Source organism: Pteropus alecto, unplaced genomic scaffold (assembly GCF_000325575.1).
Source record: "Pteropus alecto unplaced genomic scaffold, ASM32557v1 scaffold86, whole genome shotgun sequence".
Taxonomy (NCBI): Eukaryota; Metazoa; Chordata; class Mammalia; order Chiroptera; family Pteropodidae; genus Pteropus; species Pteropus alecto.
The window spans coordinates 21,486,361-21,506,838 of NW_006442109.1; the positions used below are offsets into that span (position 1 = coordinate 21,486,361).

The 20,478-nt window shown below is 39.6% G+C and overlaps 1 protein-coding gene across 2 annotated transcripts in view; it reads right to left on the reverse strand.

Moving 5' to 3' along the window:
* SLC27A2 (solute carrier family 27 member 2) overlaps window positions 1-686 on the reverse strand; it is a 45,526-nt gene extending 44,840 nt beyond the window's left edge. The window contains exon 1 of one of the 2 annotated variants that reach the window (XM_006920375.1): window positions 88-686. In XM_006920375.1, coding sequence (XP_006920437.1) covers window positions 88-565 — 478 coding nt within the window. In that variant the 5' untranslated portion in view covers window positions 566-686. The remainder of the gene's footprint in view (window positions 1-87) is intronic. The other variant, XM_006920376.2, reaches the window with a different exon arrangement.
* Window positions 687-20,478: the final 19,792 nt, after the last annotated feature.

Below are 20,478 nucleotides of genomic sequence, written 5' to 3' on the forward strand. Positions count from 1 at the left end.
TCCAACCCCCTATGCTACGCTGTGACTGGTTCGTCTAGGCGTGGAGGAGCCTAATTAATGCCAGGGCTTAGCGGTCCCCAGGCTCACCTGGTGAGGCCAGTAGCACCTTCGCCCCGCAGCACTGGAAGCAGTGCAACAGGGACTCAGCGCGGATGTTGTAGTTGAGGCACGACGTGGCGCAGCCCAGCTTGGCCAGCCCCAGCCACAGCCACACGTAGGCCGGTTCATTGCCCATGAAGATCGCCACGCATTCTCCTTGGCGCAGGCCGAGGTGGTTGCGCAGCGTTCGCGCCACTTGATTGCTGCGTTGGTCCACCTGAGCGTAGGTGTATGTCTCATCGCGGAAAAGCAGAAAAGGCTTGTGCGGGGTCTGGCGCGCTTTCTCCAGAAAGACCTGCAAGACGGTGCGCACCGGCCGCCGCTGCTCGTAGCTCTTCAGCCGCCGGCTCAAGCCTACCAACCGCAAGAAGTAGCCCGTGTCCTGGAAGAAGTAGGGGCAGCAGAGATTCACCACAAGCGGCAGGAGCAGCAGACCCGCCAGGGCCGTGTAGATGGCGAGCAGCATGATGGTAGCGGGGCCCCCCGTCCCGGCGAGGGCAGAGGGCGCACTGCGGTCGTGCAGCGTGGCGGCGGGACCGGCTGCTGACTGACGGCGGGCGGGCTGCGCGGGGGGCGCAGCCAGGCTAGCGTGACCGCGGAATGCCCGGCTGCCAGGGCTTTCGCGGGCTTCCTGGCGGGTGGAGCGGCGTGTGGCCTGCCGGAGGTTCTGGGCGCTACCTGCCGATTGAGCCCGCCCCTTCGTGGAGTGCAGCCACCAGCGCTGCTGGACCTCCCCTGAGGTCGTCCTTCAGTGACTTTGCGACTGGCCGAGTCTCGGCCACTGTTCCACTGGAATCTGAAGGTCTGGGGTCAAGTCTGGACTCTCTTGAGTTGTGACCAAAGTACTTTACGCCTCGGAGCCACAGTTTCCTTATAAAAGTGGTGATAAGATGCGCTTAGCGGATGTTGAAAAGATTGGAGGAGATACTGCCGACGTAGGACTATTATTTATTGCTACCATTAATAGAGTGCCTTATAGAGAGATCACATTACTATCAACAACGTGCTTTATAAATGGGAGACAGTCCTGTTGTTTCTTAGTAGCGGGTCCCAGGTGCATTGCCAAATCAGAATCCCATCTCTCCTTCCTGGTCCTGGAGGCTTTCAGCCTGGTCTCTCTTTGTTTCTCGGATTTGCAACCTCCTTCCCTCGCCCCCGCCCAGTCCCAGCTCAATTACCAGCCGGTCTCCTGAGACGAGGATTTAAAGGTAGAACAAAAACGCCTGTGATTGCCACCTCCAGCTCATCCAGCCCCTGGACGGTGGGTAAGGAGAGATCCCTCTAGTTCGAATTACCCCGCCTGGCCTAGGTAGCCCAGATTTGGCGAAGTGCCACACTTTGCCAACTGAAATCAAGCCCTGACGGTATCTTGATTTGTTTTAATATTTTGTTCAGTTAAGTGATCTCCACCCCTTTGTATATTGAAGATTCTCCACTATTGTCAGCCCAATTCAACACTAAGTAGCAGTGTCAGGGAATAGGACAAGGGAGAGGAGATTAAGTAAACGTTATTGGCGTTTCTCAAAAACCATTTCTTCTAGTGTGATCCTTTTAATTTTCCTTAGTGCTTCTGTACAGACTAAATACTCGCTGCTTGCTACTGAGGAGGGTCAGGATCTGAGTAAACAGTGTTTTGCTTTCTTCCTCTCTTGTCTCCTCATTCATCCATCTTATTCTTATGAGATACAAATGAGAATGCCTACTCCTGCCAGACACTCTGCTATGGGCTTCCCTGTATTATATTTTTGAAGCCTCACAGTCATCTAAAGGTGGCACTTTCATGCTCATCTATGGAGAGTAAAGAAATGCTTAGAGAAGTGAATTAAGACAGTAGACGATGCATAGGTTTTGGGACTGGTATCTGTTTGGTCCCGGGCCCACTCTTAGCAACCATGTTCTGCTATCCTCCTATTCTCCACGTTTCTATCCACATTCTCTTTTTTACTTCTGCAATTTTCACTCTTTCTTTCTTTTTTTCACAATGTACCCCTCCTCCATTTTTAACTCCCCCCGCCTCCTTTTTCACCCTTGGAATCTGCTCAGGCAACTCTTTCTCTACCTTTCCCCAACTCTTTCACGGTTCCGGCTACCAACTAAGTGACCGTTTGCATCATTTCCCTGGGGAGTAGTTGGTGGCCTTCCTTATCCCTGAAGAGAAGGCAGTAGTGTTAATACAAGTGGGGCTCAGGACAGAAACCATTCTGGAGGACACCCCTTCTTTCATATAGAAGCTCAGAGCTAGCCCTCCTTTTCCATCCCAATGCCAGCCCTTCATGGCTAGTCATGTTGCAAGCCCCCCCGGACTCCCCTCCTTTTGTCCTTTAGCACCTGCATTCCAGAGTGCTAGATGACCACAAATGCCCACTTTCTTCTCCCTGGTTCCGAGGATCATTTTAGTCTTGTGCATCAGTGGTTCTTCAGCTGCAAGTGAAAGGAAACCAGACTCAAACTGGCTTAAACAGAAACAGGAATGTAAGCAGTAACTGCAGAGTCCAGGGCTAGAATAGGCTTCAGGGGAGACTTCATCTGTGGTATAAGTGCTGGGACCTGGACCCAGTTTTCCTTTCACCGTTTCTCTGCTCCACCTCCTCTGTTCTCACATAGGCTCTCTAGTCATGATCCAAAGATGGCTGCTAACCCCTCAGGGTTGCATGCTTCCTGTACACTCTTCGAAAAATGCTCTGCACATTCCTCTCTCTATGGCTTTGTTCTCGCCTCTTTCCCCCCCCTGACCTCTCTAAGTCCTAGCTCTCCTTTAAGACAGTGGTTCATAGATACTTGGATTTCTCAGTCCAGTAGCATCAAAACAAATTTAGGAACCCAAAATAAAGTGCCAACTTTTTAATTTTTCAAGTAAAAACAGCTTCCTTCCTCAACCAGGCCCAGTTTTTTATTATTATTTCATAAAAGTGAAATTTTTAGCACCTAAAAGAAAAGTATAACTAAACTATACATTTAAAAATTATTAAAATGGTTGATTTTGTTATGTATATTTTACCACAAAAATATACAAAAAAGGAAAAATACACATCAAAAAGAAAGTATGGTCCTTTTCAAGATAGGATAAAGACAATATTACATCAACATATAAAAAAGACAGAAATTGAAATATTTTTGAAAGCAGGAAAATATGACTTTTTTTGGTTTATTATGTCAAATAGAAATTGTTTCTGTGCAAGATTGTCCATTTAGAAATATAAATTCAACAGTGAAGCATGATGTAGGGCCACATCTTGGGCTTGGATATAACAGGATCGTTTGAGCACTGAGATCTCAAACATGGAACTTCTCCGTCCCCTTACCTTTAGCGAAGCTGCCTAATCCCCACCTCTCCCATGTTCCCACATCCACTGGGCCTGTTACCTTCATTAAGTCTAGTTCCCTCATGGCCAATCACTTCAATGTGGCCTCCTATACTCCTCTTTTCCTAAACTTTCTGCACAGAATGCTAGGTTACCTCTAATACCCACTCTCTTCTCTCCTATTCTGAGGCAGTCAGGAGGAGTTCAGAGGACGGATGTGACTACTGGGAGTGCACGCCGAAACTTGCTAGCCTTGGTCAGGACTTCCCTGCTGCTTTACCCAAATTCATCCATTCTCTGCTGATGTTTTAGAGAAAGCCTCTCAGTGGCAGTTTCCAATTCCCTTTAAAGTCTCCTATCTCAATCTCAAATGTTCTTTCAAAGCACAGAAGAAGATGGCTTCCTCCGATTTACTTTATGGAGATGAAGTAGTCCGCTGGTTCTCAAATTTTTGGGGTATCAAATTACCCAGAGAACATGCTAAAACACAGTTTGCTAAGCCCCAGCTCCTGAATTTCTGATTCAAAAAGTCGTGGGTGGGATCAAAGAATTCACATGTCTAAGAAGGCACTGCTGGTCCAGGGGCTATATTTAGATAACTGATTTAGCCCAATGGTTTCCAAACTGCTAAGCAGAGCCTCAAGACTTCTGAAAAGTTGCAAGGAGAATTCATTGCAGAGCATAGGAAAGGGCCTATGAGACCCTACCCCAGCTCCAATCAGAGCAGCTACATCTATCTCTGTTTTACCTGCTGGACTTCCATGTAGACTTCATATGGCAAGAGTGTTCCAAAAACCTTTTCTTTTAAATTCTCCGGCCTAAGTGGATCTGTCCCTTGTACTGAACTTACAAACCCACCACACAGCATGGCTCTTCTTGATTGTTTCATGCCCATTGGTTTTCCCAGCTAGAATTCAACTTCATGGGATGAAGTAATGGAAGAGAACATGAGACTTAAAGCAGAGAACCTGGGTTCAAGTCCTCATTTGCCATGTATTGGCCAAGTACCCTTAGGTAAATTACCTGAGCTCTCGTAGTGCCTTGTGTTAATTTTGTAGGCTTCGAGGCATCTAATGCACACAGACTAGTGTCAACAGAAATGTATAGGTTATGAAGCATGCAGCTTTTGTGACATTACTTACTACAAATGGGAAAGTTGTATGACTGACTCGTTCAGTGGTTTATAGGAAGGTTCATCTTGGACTATGTTGTCTACCGTGAATCAATCACATTTCTTAAAATGTGGATGCCTGCCATCCTGTCGAATGCCTAGCATGGTGACATTTGGGTATAGACGTACAGAATATGTAGGTATTCAGAGAAGAAAATGGCAAGAGTTTGGTAGAAAGGGCATATGTTGAGATTGGTCTCTCTTTTGTAGAGTGAGGGAGAGGAGAGACTGGGAACAATTGGTTGTTGGCATTAGACATGAGGGAGCAGCATTCCCCTTTTTCTGGCATCCCAGTTGTGCTTGCTAACTACACAATCAAGACAAAATACAATTTGAGAAAAAGTTGTTTTTTCTAATTAGTTCCGATCAGAATGATTTTGATTTTGTGTTGAATTCTAACAGAGGGAAAAATTCTACTGAAATGATTACTGTTTCTCATGTGTGCTTCGCAAAATTTATTTTCAACTTGTTCAGCGACCTTCTCTCTTTTCTTTAAATATCCCACTACAACCCACAGCTCCCCCTCCCAGTCACAATGCACTCTTCTCCAACCCTGAATGTGCTGATAAATTCTTTACTCCGTTCCCCCTCTCTCCTATTTTTCCTTCTCTTATCCTCTTGTCTAGTTCTTAAATGTAAAAGTTTCTTAGGGTTGTGTCTTCAACTTTATTCTCTCCATCTCTTTTTAGGTGGCTTCATCTTTTCCTATGAATGCTGAGGACTTTCAAGTCTAAGTACTCAGTTTCTCCTGAGTTCCACATCTGATTCGATAGATATACTGAATATCTCCAGAGGAATGTATTTATTTAGTCACTCGCTTATTAATTTCTTCATTTAGCACTTATTTTAAGTATATTAGATGCTTGCTACTTCAGAGTGAAACAGGGAGGGCAGATATTATTGTTCACATTTTCAGATGAGTGAATTAAGATTCAGGGAGGTTAACCAATGTGCTGAAGGCTACGCACAGCAAGTCAATTATGGAGTGAGGACTATGACCCAAGTTTTCTGATTCTTACTTAGGTGCTGGTATAAAAAGCATTTTTTTTCCTCTCCCTTCTCTTTTTTAAAGGACAGATACAGACTAATAGATTTTTAAAAAGTTCAGCCCGTAATTCCTTTTAATTATTTACCTTGGCTGGCTGCTGTGTCCTTTTGCATATCCGCATTGGTCTTTGAGTGTGTTCCTATGTCCTGAAACAAGAATATGTTCCAGGATCACCTTGTACAGCGCAGAATGAGCCATTTTTCTATGGGGCAATGCTTCCTTCTGTTGGATTCTAGTATTTATCCACTGAGATCAGGGTATAAGCTGTACTATTTGTTACAGATAAGTTAGTCATTCCTTCTAGGCTTTTAAAGGGACAAAGCTTGGAAATATATACTTTTTAAAGCCATGAATTTGTACTTTTACCTCTAATTCCCTAATCCAATGCCATAGGGTTTGCTTCTTTCCTTATTCTTTCCTTCTTTCCTATATCTTAAAAAAACAAAACAAAACAAAACAAAAAACCGGTTCTCGATACCAACAATACATTTATTTATTTGGCATTCTAAAATACACACAAAAAATAGTTTCAGATTTATTACATCAATACCACTGCCAACAACAAACTTACCAGGTTAAATTCAAGGTTTTCTTGAAGTTCTTATTATTCTTAGAACATCCCCTAAGGGTGGGAAGTTAGAGTTTTACATTAAAAAATTACTAGAAATAGTTTTTTTTAAAAAAGTAATCATATTATTGATGTGATCATGCTTAAATTGATTCATTTCTGTTTTTGTTTAGTTTAGAGTCCTCACAACCTGTTTATTTAATTTTATATTTTGAAATTGTAAACATTTACATGGTTCAAAAGTCAAAACTATAAAAAAAATCAGAGTGCAGGTATCCCCTATCTTTTGAAAGTTTGCCTTATGCCACTTCACTTTTATGAAAGACCTACATTTGTACTTGTTGATGCTAACCAAAAGAAATCCAAAGAGGATTTTTACTTTTATGAAAAATGGTGAGAAGTAAAAATAATGTTCAATGTTTGTTTTGCAGCGAGCTGTAATGGAGGCAATACACACCCGGAGTTGTGGGCATGGCACTGCCAAGCTTCTCCAGGAATTACGCTCAGCTTCAAGCAGCCAAAGCTTTGAACTGTGTCTGTGAGCATTTGTGCTTTATGTAGGTTTATTTTCTGCAACTGTTAGCAAGATATGTCCTAAGGTACCAGAAAAGCCTAAGAGAGCTTGTAAGGGTGTCATGCTTAATGTAAAACTGGATGTAATTACGAATTTTGATCATGGTGAATGACATAAAGACATTATGAGTGCATCAAATTTGGGATCTAAGAATGGTAAAAAAAAATATGTTGTATTTAAATGAACGATAATTGTCTCTTTGCTTTACGCCATTTTGGCTTACAAAAGGTTTCATAGGAATACTCTAGTTTTGGATAATGAAGAAAACCTGTAGTTTCATTGTTTTCTCTATCTTTTTTACTTATTTCCATTTTTTCCCTTTAGGTAACCAATACCATTAGTTTCTGGTTTATCTTTCCTGCATTTCATGGTGTAAAAATAGCACATATTTTTCTCCCCAGCTTTATTTAGATTGAATTGACATATATCGTAAACACATATTTTCTTATTTCACCTTCTTTCTTACAAAACGTAGCATGCCATGCATGCTTTTTATTTGTCACCTTGATTTTTTCATTTATACAAAGATATTTTAATTTCAATTTTCTCCTACATGCAGTTCTGACAAATCAGTTCTGGCTGAATAGAAATATTGTTGTCTTATTGGTAGAAAGCCTCACATTACAAGGAAGTTCCAAATGAATAACCAAACATTTTCTATTCTGGGTGCACCTGAGGGCACCTAGGACAGAGAGAAAGAGAAAAAGAAAAGAATGGGTGTGAGAGTGGAGGGGGGAAAAATTAGCCCTGAGAAAGCATTTATTGCACATTTAGTAAACTTTCCACTAGATGGCAGTAACACCCCAGGAATAAGGAATGCATAAGCCAGCGTTCCGGAAAAGGGATAAACCTACTTAGAAAGAGCTATGGAGCATGCTTTGTACAGTCTCCTGCAGAAATCTTTTAAATGGATTTACTTTTCAGGTCATACTAATTTAACTTTTAAAATCTAATTCTCAATCCTGTTTATCCCGCAGTAATTTAATATTTTACAGAGAACAGGAGACTCTGACCCTGAATCAATCTATTCTTAAATCATACAAGATGCTATGAACAGCCAATGTTAAAAATAATTTTAAGATTCAATAAAATGTATTTTTAAACCTAAAGTTACTTAAAAATTCTCTACTATAATTATCTTAAACTCTTCATTCTTAGTTCAATTATGTTCAATCATGATTTTAAAAACAGGTTAAATAATAGACAAAATTGAAAAATAAACTAAACAGCAAGATTCATTCTAATTTACATTAGGAACTGGCTGGCAGCTATCTTCAGGAATTATAGAGGTAAATGCCATATCCATGACTGAACAGATCTTGCAAAAAGTACTATTTGATATCAGTCACAGTCTTCCATGGCTCTTTTAGGCCAGAGGATCTAAGTATCTTCCATTCACAGGTTCATCCCAGCAGCTAGGTGGATCTACAATTAGTCTAACTGCCCAAAGCCACATATTTGAAGGCTTGGGAGGTGGCCTGGGGCCTGCAAGCAGGCACCAAGCTGTGGGGTTCCCCTACTCTTTAGTCTTTTCTCTTGCTGCTTCCCACTTTCTAGTTAGCTGATGGGGTCCACATATGGATTCGTGATAGCACTGGGCTGGGCTGGGGCATGAGGGATCTTAACCTGAGGAAGTAACAATAACTGACTTAACAAGACCAAGCACCATATTCACTAGTGTAATATGATGTGGAACCAACTGTTTCGTAAGTGTAGAGGGGAGGAACAATCCCCTCAACTGAGAGTAGTCAGAGAGGGCTTCTAGGAGTAGGTGAGCTTTGAAAAGGTGCTGAAAGAAATAGTAGATGAGTTGGTGGTTGAGGAAAGTTAGACACTGGTTGGGAGGAAATATGTAAAAAAATGTGAATAATTAATTACAAATTATGCTATCTGTATTATGTCATTCTTCCATGACTAAATGAAAAAAACATGACTTAATTGTGAGTGCAAAAATATATCATCATCACCAACATCATACTATACACTTTCCTATTAGATTTATAAGCGATTAATCTACTACCTTTACTATATATTTACCTTTACCAGTGAGATTTATACTTTCATATGTTTTCCTGTTACTAATCAGCACTCTTGCTTTTCAGCATAATCAAGTCCCTTTAACATTTCTTTTAAGGCCGGTTTAGTGGTGATGATAGTCTTATGGGGGAACTGTTGTATGTTAACAAGTTGTTTTTCTCTTGATGTTTTTCTCTTGCAGCAAGAAGTGTAAAAGTTCCTTCTGAGAGCATGGCAGAGGGAGAGCATACAGTTGGCCTGCTCAGGAAATGAGAGAGAAAAGCTTAGCATTAAAAAAAAAAAAAAAAAAAAAAGACACTGCTCTTAGATGTGTGCGAAATTAGATATTAAATGCCTGCTCCTCAGGCCTACACTTTAAGGTTAGCAAATGAGCCTCATTCACACAATGTCAGCTGCCTCCATGCTGAGCCCTGGGGCAGCTGAATCTGAACCATCTAGGCCTTTAAGAGCTGTTTCCCAGAGAGGTATAGCCCCGAGTCTCATGAGCTTGCACTGCTACTGGTTTTCAAAGCTGGATGTCCAAAGCTAGATGTTTCGGGAACTCACCACTCACTGCTTACCTCTCAGGTGACTATCTTAGAAGCCGAGGTGCCTGATATGGAGTTCACACCCTTCACTCCTCAGGGAGAAACTTCAGGTTTTGAATTCCCTCTTAATTATAGGTCACTATGCTGAGGGTGAAGTTTATGGTGAAATTGTGTCTCGGGCTCTCTTCTTCGCTTGATGTGGTTTCCTCCTTGTCTGTCTGATGCGAAGGGGTCCCTCAGAGAGATTTTAATTTTCTTCCAGAGGAAATTGTTCTATGTATAGCTGCATATTTGCCATGTCCATGGGAGAAGGTGAGCCAGGGATCCTTCTCGATCACTGTCTTAGACCAGAACCTTTCTCTGTTTTTACTCTCAAATTCCTGCCTAGTTCAATCTCTCTGATGAGAATCAAGAACTGCAGACCAGGATCATGGTGATAGCAACTTGGAGAGCCTGGAACCTATATATTTCCCTTAAATGTGTTGTCTTTCCTTTTCCCTCTTCTTTGTCGTAATCATCAGTTAACATCCCTTAAAAGGGCACGGACCTGTCAGCTTCCCTACAGGGACAGCAAAGCAAGAAGAGGGAAAGGAGAAAGCTGCTTTTGTTTCAGTTGGTCTTGGGAAGAGGGGCAGAACCCCAAGGGCTGGGGCAGTTGGAGGCAGGTTTAAGAAAAAGAGCAAGAGGAACAGAGGAGGTAGGCCCGGGGAGGTAGGCAGGTGTGGGCCCACACTGTCCTGGGGCTCACAGGAACTTGGGTGGGGATATGTAACCCCACAGGTCCATGGTGGGGTTCTAGAAGGTTACTGGTGGCCGTTTGCTTTTTTGAGGACAGTCTAATAGTTGTTTGAGAGAAATCAGTCTTTGGTAAAACACTCTTAGTTACTACTTCCCAAAGCTGCCTGCGTTTAGAATCATCTTAGGAACTTTAAATAGTATAGCTCCCCGAGTCTGACCATAATACTACGGAATTAGAATCTCCAGGAGTGGACCCCAAATGTCTCAATGTTTTTAAAAGTTCCTCTGTTGACTCTTGCAATTTATTCAGGTGGATATTTAGGAACCACTTTCTCTAAACATTAAAATTTATATGTAAATAATTTCCCCTGGAGAAGCAAGGTTTGTTATTCACTCCATGTATGCTTTAAATTCAAGAAGTAGAATAAATAAAATTATGTTATGACGTGATAACTATTGACCTACTTTGGCAAATAACATTTACTAAATAATGACATTTATAGCAGCTTTAAACCTCCCCACATGCTTTCTTATCTACATTCTCATAACTAATCTGTGGGGTAATCAACCAAGGAATATTTAATGAGTTCCTAGTATTGATTAGCAGCAGTGCTGGGTAGACAGGTAATGATCATTGCTCCCATATTAAACATTAGGAAATGGATTCTAAGTGACTTAGCGAAGGCCCCAGGCCAAGGCCAGCCTTAAGAAAAGTCAGGAGTCGGGACCTGCAGTGACAGCCTGGCTCATCACATCCCAGACTTTGCCACTTAGAAATCTGTGAGTTTACCTTGCCCTAGCGTTGGGGTTACCCTGGGGAATCTACTAAATATCATCGAGGGCTCAATGTATTCATCTTTCTTAGCCTTTTGTTCTCTTTCTATTGTATTCAAGCACTCAATTACATAGGGAAAAAAAAAAATCTTTTAACTTTTCCAGGCAGTTACTAGCTCATTGCATTTTCCTTCTAGGCTTTTAGAACAAGTGATCTATACCAGCTGACTCCAGAATCAACTTTTTCTCTTGTCTTTATAGTCTCTTTCCTCTCCTTTTTACTCCACCCCAATAACTTAACTTAGGACATACAATTCCCTTTCACAGTTAATTAAAATAGACACTTTCGAAATCTTTCTTCATCCTCTTCTTTCCCCATTGCCGCCCTCTTCCTGCCTTCCAAATCCTCCATCTACGTGTGCTGCTGCTAGTGCTTCCTCGGCAGCCCCCTTTCCTTCCTATTCATTCAGCTGTTTCTCCAGTCATCCCTCACACAGGGCCTAAGTGGGTCCCCTGCTTCCACTTTTTCCATTCACTCATACTCTATATACGGCTCCCAATAAAGAATTCTCTTTAATTAGTCGTTACCCGATTCAAAAAGCCACCTAAGTGCTTTAGAGCCTGTGCTAGAGGGCTCGCCTGGGGGAAGAGCCAGCTGCTGGGAGTGAGGACAGTAGAACTAGTAGAGAAGTGGCAACCAGCATGATTTAGAGGCTCAAGGAAATTCAGGGACTAGACCCAACTTACCCTTTTTGGTCTTAAATACCCTCAAATGGTTCTTTTATTTGTCAGACTCATGCCTTGCAACCATCCCAAGCAACTTTCCCACTCTTGCAAGACAAATGGATTTGACACTTTCTGCCATGTGCTCTTCTTGGGCATGACACCCACCTCAGGCAGAAGCTCCTTCTTCTTTTTTCTTGCCAGGTGATACCACCCAGCAGCAAACTCTTCTCCTGAAGGCAGTGTGGAGTTGAGATAAAGCATAGCTTTTGGTCTCCAATAGACACTGATTCAGATACTTGTACTACTCTTTAGAAGCTATGCTACATTGGGAGAGCTACTTAACCTCCATTTTTTTTTTCTTCTTTAAGAGGAAGACGTCACCTCATTTTACAAGTTTATGGTGAAGATCTTAGATAATTTATATGAAATGTCTGGTACAATGACTAGCCCATAGTGGACACAGGTGAAGCCTGACTGCTGCTAGCACTACTATCACTACTATCACTACTACCACTAGTGCACTAATAATAGCAATCATGGCTGTCTCCTGAGTCTCTCTCTAGACAAAGTAGCAACTAGTAACTGTTTTCATGTTTTCCATTTGTATTGTTTTAACATGCATATAATTTTGCTTCATTTGTGAATTTTAAAAATATTTCAGTACATATTTGCGAATGAATTATGTTCCTCAATAGGCTGTGTTTTAAATGTTCTTATTGAACTTTCCATTGGAATTTAGGACAGGTTAGTACGTTATAGTGGATGAAAACATAATTTCTTTACTTCGACAACTGATAACATAATATTTTTCTCCACTCTGTCTCAGGCCTTGAATTTGGAGGTAATTTGAGGGTCTATTTGCTTGGAGTCTCTTTTTCGGTCTCTACGCTATGAACTGGAGCTCTGTTGGTATTAAAAACGGTTAGACAAGGAAGAGCCAGGACTTGGAAGATAGATACAGCCTGTGAGGGGATTCAGCACACACCTGGTGGAAGAGCCAGTTGCTGGGAGTGGATAAAGCATCCAGATAAAAAAGTCAACAAGGAAACATCAGCCTGAAATGTCACATTAGCTAGATGGACGTAATAGAACATTCCATCCAGTGGCAACAGAATATACTTTCTTCTCAAGTGCACGTGGAACATGCTCAAGGATAGATCATATGTTGTGACACAGAACAAATCTCAATAAATATAAGAAGGATGACATATCAAACACCTTTTTCAACCACAACAGTATGAAACTAGAAATCAATTAAGAGAAAAAAACTGGAAAAATCACAAATACGTGGAGATTAAACAACATGCTACTAAGCAACAATTGAGTCAATTAAGAAAACAAAGGAGAAATAAAAAAAATACATGGAGATAAATGAAAATGACAAGACGACATAGCAAGACTACGGATGCAGTAAAAGAGGTAGTAAGAGGGAAGTTTATAGCAATACAAGCCTACCTCAAGAAACAAGAAAAATCTCAAATAAACAATCTAACTGTATACCTAAAGGAATGAGAAGAAAAGGACAAATGAAACCCAAAGTCAGTAGAAGGAAGGAAGTAATAAAAATCAGAGTGGAAATAAATGAAATAGAGATTAAAAAAATTGGAAAGAACAATGAAAGTAAGAGGTGGTTCTTTGAAAAGATAAAATTGACAAAGTTTAGCTAGACTTACTAGGAAAAAAGAGAGAAGGTTCAAATAAATGAAATCAGAAATGAAAGAGAAGTTACAATGGATACCTCAGAAATACAAAGGATCATGAGAGACTACTATAAACAGCTATATTCCAACTAATTTTTAAAAAATCTAGAAAAAATGAATAAATTCTTAGAATGAAACAACCTTAAAAAACTGAATCATGAAGAAATAGGAAATCTGTAGACAATTATTAGTAAGGAGATTGAAACAATAATACCTAACCCCTTACCGCCTCCTCGCCCCCTCCAAAAAAGTTCAGGACCAAATGGATTACAGATTTGAATGCAAAACTTGAAACCATAAAACACATAGAAGAAACCATAGGTGGTAAGCTCCTGGACATTGATTTTAGCAATGTTTTTGTATATCTGACTCCAAGGGCAAGGGAAACAAAAGCAAAAATAAACGAATAGTACCACATCAAACTAAAAAGCTTCTGCACAGCAAAGGAAACCCATCAATAAAATGCAAAGGCAACCTACTGAATGGGAAAAGATATTTGCAAATTGTACATCTGATAAGAAGTTAATATCCAAAATATATAAAGAACTCATATAACTCAACAGCAAGCAACCCAATTTAAAAAATATGTAAAGGATCTGAATAGACTTTTTTTTTCCCCAAGGAGACATACAGATGGCCAACTGGCACATAAAATGATGTCGAACATCACTAATTATTAGGGAAATGCAAATCGAAACCACAATGAGATATCACCTCATATTTGTTAGAATGGCTATTATTGAAAAGACAAGAAATAAAGTATCATATAGGATGCAGAGAAAAGGGAATCCTTGTACACTGTTGGTGGGAATGCAAATTGGGTACAGCCACTATGGAAAACAGTATGGAGATTTCTCAAAATATTAAAAATAGAAGTACCATATGATCCACTTTTGGGAATTTATCTGAAGAATATGAAAACACTAATTTCAAAAGATATATGCATCTTTATGTTCACTGTAGCATTATTTACAATAGCCAAGATATGAAAACAACCTACGTATTCATCAACAGATGAATTGAAGGGATGGTATTTATATATACATAATGGGAAATGACTCAGCCATAAAAAAGATGAGATATTATATTTACAACAACATGGATGGACATTGCGTGTATTATGATAACTGAAATAAGTCTGATGGAGAAAGATAAATACTGTATGATTTAACTCATTTGTAGGACATAGAAAAAATACAACAAAACAAAAACAAACTTATAGAGACAGACAACAGGTTGGTGGTTACCAGAGGGGAAAAAGATGGTGGAGAGAATGAGTAAAGGGGGTCAATTGTATGGTGATCAATGGAAATAGACTTTAGATGGTGAGCATCATGTAATATATACAGACGTCAAATTATAATATTGTACACCTGAAACTTATATAATGCTGTAAACCAATGTTAGCTCAATAAAATAAAAACATAAACAAAACCTGTTTTCTGACTTAAAGGAGCTTACTGCAGGTAAAGGATGTTTATAACAGTAATAATAACCTTTTTTTAAAAAAACTTTTTAAAAATTAAATTTATTGGGGTGACATTTGTTAATAAAATTATATAGATTCCAAGTGTACAATTCTATAATACATTATCAGTATATTGCATTGTGTGTTCACCACCCAAAGTCAAATCTCCTTTCGTCACCTTATTTGACCCCTTTATCCTTTTCTATTTTCCCTACTCCTCTTTCTCCCTCTGGTAATCACTAAACTGTTGTCTGTGTCTATGAATTTTGTTTGTTCGTTTGTTGCTTTCGGTTTTATATCCCATGTATGAGTGAAAACCCATATCTGAAAGGATATTTGCACACTGATGTTCATAGCAGCATTATTCTCAGTGGCCAGGACATGGAAGCAACCGAAGTGTCCTACAATAGATGATTGGCTAAAGAAGCTGTGGCACATACATACAATGTAATATTACTCAGCTATAAGAAGAGATGAAATACTGCCATTTGTGACAACATGGATGGACCTCGAGATAATCATGCTAAGCAAAATAAGCCACACTGAAAAAGTTGAGAATCACACATGATATCACTTATATGTAGAATATAAACCAAAAAGCAACAAATGAGCAGGACAAAGAAACAGAGACTCATGGACATAGACTATAGACTAGTGGTTACTATTGGGGTGGGGGAGAAGGAGGGAGGTAGATAGGGTAAAGGGGGTCAAATATAGGGAGGTAGGGAGAGGGAGAAGTGGGTAAAAGGGATCAAATATATGGTGGCTGAAGGAAACTGGACTTTGGGTGGTAAACACACAATAGAATATACAGATGTCAAATGATAATATACACCTGAAACTTATATAATTGTATTAACCAATGTTATTCCAATAAACTTAATAAAAAAAAGAAATTATATGGTTCTCAACTTTTTCTGAATAATGACTTTCCTAAAGATCATTCTGGAAATGATTTCCATAACTGGAAAACTCACCTGTGCTTCTCTTTGCAACAAATTCCACAAATTAAAAAAAACAAACAAACCCAAAATCAAAAAATTCAAACAAACAAAAACAAACTAAAAATTGCAAGTAATTAAGTGAATAATTACAAGTATATAAAGAAGTACAGGATGCTGCAGAATTGTATGAGCTTTAAGACCTGTTTTCATGAAGACGATAAAGTACAAGGTTAGAAAAGGACAAAATTGGTCTTGGGGTCTTCTAGGTGGTGGCCAAATTGAAGAGCCTATGAGTAGAGGAACCTGGGTAGGTAGCCTTGGACAGTGGGATCTGGTTTTACAATTCTAGGTACTTCCTATCAGAACTCCCTATGGGATGATCTCTCTCTACTATTTGTGTTATCTTTTCTATATGATAGTACCTATTCGTGTTTTTTCAGCTTTAGTTTCTATCCGCCCATCAAGCAGAAAGCATTCTGCTATGCAGGTGAAGTTCAGGACTCAAAAAATGTGATTTCTAACAAAAGTACTTATTTAGAACATAGTGGTTAATGAAATTACTTTCACTAATATGTATAGTCTAGGATAATCAGTGAATTTTCTCAAGTTCAAATTTGAGGTTTTGTAGGAAGATGGTTAACAGTAAGAACTGCCTAATATTTGGACTATTAGATTCAATCTGATGTATCAAAGTCACTTGAAGAAGTGACTCATCTACAGAATGGACATGTTTAATTACCTTATTTATTTACACAATTTCCCCCTTACCAGCAATTGAGTCTTGTTCATGCCTACTTTGACTTAGAAAAAAAGAAAGGATTTACAATGCAGACAAACCGCTTGGAAAATGGAAGTGGTGGTGGTATGGGTAGATGTAAGAGAGCGACAAAGAAAGAAAAGAAAAGCATAAATAAAAAATGATTGGAAAGTGATATTTTTATTAAAGATTTTTCTAATTTCTCTTTTGCAATTGGGATATTTGCAGCCAGTGAAATCCAGTTGACTTTACAGGATACACTTCTTATGGGATAGTTCATCCTTGGCACTGTGCCTTCAATTCCAGTACCTGCTCCAACGTGGGCAGTGGTGCCTTTAGGATGTCCTGGTGTGGCTAACTGATGACTGAACCCATATTTCATTTTATATATATATAAATATATATATATTTCATTTTATATATATATGTAATCAGTGAGCCATATGATCAGACATATGGCAAATGTGTGTGTATCTGGTGAGAAAGAGACAAGGCCACATCTATGGTGATTTCTTAGTGTTCATTTCCAGAAATGGAAGGATTAAGTCTCAAGGTATACACACGTATGAGGTGTTTCGTACACCTCCAGGCTGCCTTCCAGAAAGTTTGAACCAATCCACCCTCTCACTGCCAGTATATGAGAGAGACTATCTGAGTGTGGCTTACATATTGTAGAAGAATGAAAATGCCATAGATTTTCTCAGCTGGTAGCTAGAGTGATACTGAGATGAGCATTACAGTTGGCAGGTTGTACTCACAGCCTTTACCAAAATATTGATAATTAAGTCAATCAGTAGGAACTGTGGTAAAAGACCAGCTGAGCAGAAAATCTTGTCACCAGGTGTGGGATAGTGGAAAGATTATTAAAGTGGCAGTCTGGAGGCCTCAGTTCTGTAATTTATAAATGTTAGATTCCTTTACTCCCTTTCTGACTACCACTTGCCTCTAAAATGGCACCCCTCCCAGCTCTAACCCTGTATATGGCTATGAGGGGCATGTACCTCATTTCGCCAAAGAAGCATGGTGAATGCTGTTAACAAGGGAGAGACAGCAAATGCCTTATGGTGAAGAGTGACACAAAATGGGACTATTCTTGTACCCCAGTTGTTTGTTATTCATTTTCTGGCAATAAGCATTGTTGGATTCAGAGGCAGTGATTCATATCTTATCCCAAGAGCACATTCTGAGAAGCTTTCAATAACTGGAGCAAAATGCTGCTGGTAGTTACTCAAGATGTTTAAATGTCGCTCAATGATTGATCTCTTGTGAGTCATGATGACGCGCTGTGACGCTCAGTATTCAAAGGGCACAGTGGCTGTCTTCAGCTAGCACAGAAAGATAGATGTATAATTTTCCATCTCTTGAAATGAGTCCCCACAGGAGATTCTGGTTAACGTAGAGAATCTAGGCATCTTTTCTAGAAAAATTTACTCATCAATTGGCAGGAGCTATTATTGGGTAGCTGCATTTGGGTAGCCTGTTTGCTGGCGCATAATAGGTCGTTACTGGATAAATGAAACACAATGAGAGAATGAATGGGAAAGTATTTATGGAAAGACTGACATTAAATCAGTGCTAATCATATGTATGAGAAGCCTGTTGCACAGTGCTGGGTGCAGAGAAGGACATACTATTATAAGTGTTTCAGTAAAGTATGAACAAAGTTATGGGGATACAGAATTCAGAACCCCAACAAGAGAACTTTTATTGGTTCTTCAGGGCTTAATCCCTGAACTGAAAAGAAGTACTTTTGTTCCTCCTGTCCAATGTTTCAATTAGAATAATAAAGTAATATTCATTGAATACTTTCCATGTACTAGGCCCATATTATTATTCAATCCTCATAGATTGATGAGGAAGGGCCCATTACAATCATCCCCGTTTTATAGATGAGACAGCTAGGGTAAATTGTCCAATGATATTTGACTATAAAATGGCAGGGCCAGGCTTCACCTACAGGGAAGCTCGACTTCAGAGCCCCTGTTCTCACTCTCATGCAGTGTGGCCTCTTAAGATACAGTAGGCCTGTTCTGTGTTCTCAGTACCATGTCACAAGGATAATTCCCCCAAATGGAACATCTGGTCACTTTCAAAAAAAAGGAGGAAGGAAGTAAACTCATTACTACTTACCAATTAAGCACTACTCATTTAGCAAAGGAAACAATTAGGATAAAATATCTTAATCATGGAAAAATCAAATGGCCCTTCCAAACCAACATTTAAGCCACGTTTGCTGCAGCCTGGCTTTACCCTCGTATGGGTGGTAGACTGACTGACTTTTTAATTTTTCCTGGACATTTTGACATTTTATAGATGTACAGAATGCATTTGTAGAGAGTTCATAATTTGAAGTGTCTGCATATCACTTCTCCCTTTATTCCTTGCCATGATAAACATGCCCAGATAGAAGTTTACAGAAGGTTGTGAGCTTTGAAGTCTTTGAAAAATCCGAAAATTATATGACAATGCTGTATATGTAATCACTGGTGAGAGCAAGCCAACATCTCTCTGAGTGCCAGACACACAACCCCTATAAATCCTCGGCTAAGAGCAGAGAGTGGTGGTCCTGTTTACTTACACTCCAGGATGGAATGGGCATGGTTAATATCAGAGTAATCGACACACTCAGGAAATCCAAACAAAACTGCTGCTACTTGTAGTATGCATTTAGATGTCACGCTTATATTGATAGTTCAGAAAAAGAAAGTTTCCACACTCAAGGCTGCATTAAATGAAACAACTTTACCTTTCACTGAGATATACGTGAGAGAATTATTAAATGTCTGAGGACTGTATAGTTTAATCTTGGAGAGATAAAGTTTTATCAGTGAGAATTTACACTCTTTTGGAAGCCCTTTGAAGTTCCATCTGTGTTCTCTTAACTGGACAGGAAGTTTCCTGATAGGATACAAGAGAGGAGCCTAGGACATTTCTCTTTATGATGCTCTTCTCCAATAGCATCGATATTTACTTACAGTTTTATGTATGTCAGGTTTCAATTATAATGACCTATGAAAATATGTCCGGGAAGTAGACTCCAATTCATTGCTTAGCAGAAAGCAGCTGCTTATTTTGTTGCTAAAGTCACATGTAGAATTCTTGCACTTGGATTTTCAATCAGTTTGTCCCCACACTTTTTAAAAATAATGCAAGTTGTGACCATATTGTTTTAAATTTGCAAGAAAGTCTGGGAGTATAGTTAAATGTGCACTGAAAATGTCATCCAAAGCAATCTCGATGGACAAGGTGACATGTAAAAAGCTCTGGGTGTATCTCAAGCAGTTCCCACAAACCGCAGTGAAAATGTTTCATGGAAATGGGGTTAAAATGAAAGTGTCTTTGGAGCGTGATACCATCAAATGATAATAGAGTGATTAAAAATTGAGGACAATATGAAAAAACTATTGATAGAGGGTGAAATCCAAATGATGAAATCTAGAATACCTCCTTGAGAATTTGTTGAGAATTTGTCACACTAATTATTTAATGTAGATGAAACTGAGAAAGTGTAGAAATGAATATGTCATAACTACATCTCAAAACAAGAAAAGATAGCTTTCAGATTACAGCCAGCTAAAGACTAAAGAGTAGGAACATAAAACTTTTAAAACTTTCCTCTGAGGTTAGATTTTGAGGTTCTAAGTTAAGGCTTAGTCATTCTAGACCGCCCACTTGAACTCTCAGGCATCCGGAAGGATCTAGGTAATAATGCACAGGTTTTGTTTTACTGTGTAAGAGTAAAAATAACTTCACTCTCACATCTGATGAGTCACAGAATGACTGTCAAACTTGAAATTTTCTCTCCTCCTGCTTGGTGATAAGCTAGAAAAACCAGTACATAGAGCTCCAGTAGAGGAACCAGAACTTGTTCCACTTTCTCTCAATTTTTTTCAATGTCTCCAACACTCTCCTTGCCATCAGGGGTCAGAACTTGTCATCATCCTTGACTTTTCTCCTCTCCTTACCCTTCGTGTTGCCATGTTACTGATTATATCTTTGGCATAGCTCTTGAATCTGTACTTTGTTCTCCATTCCCATTAACGTT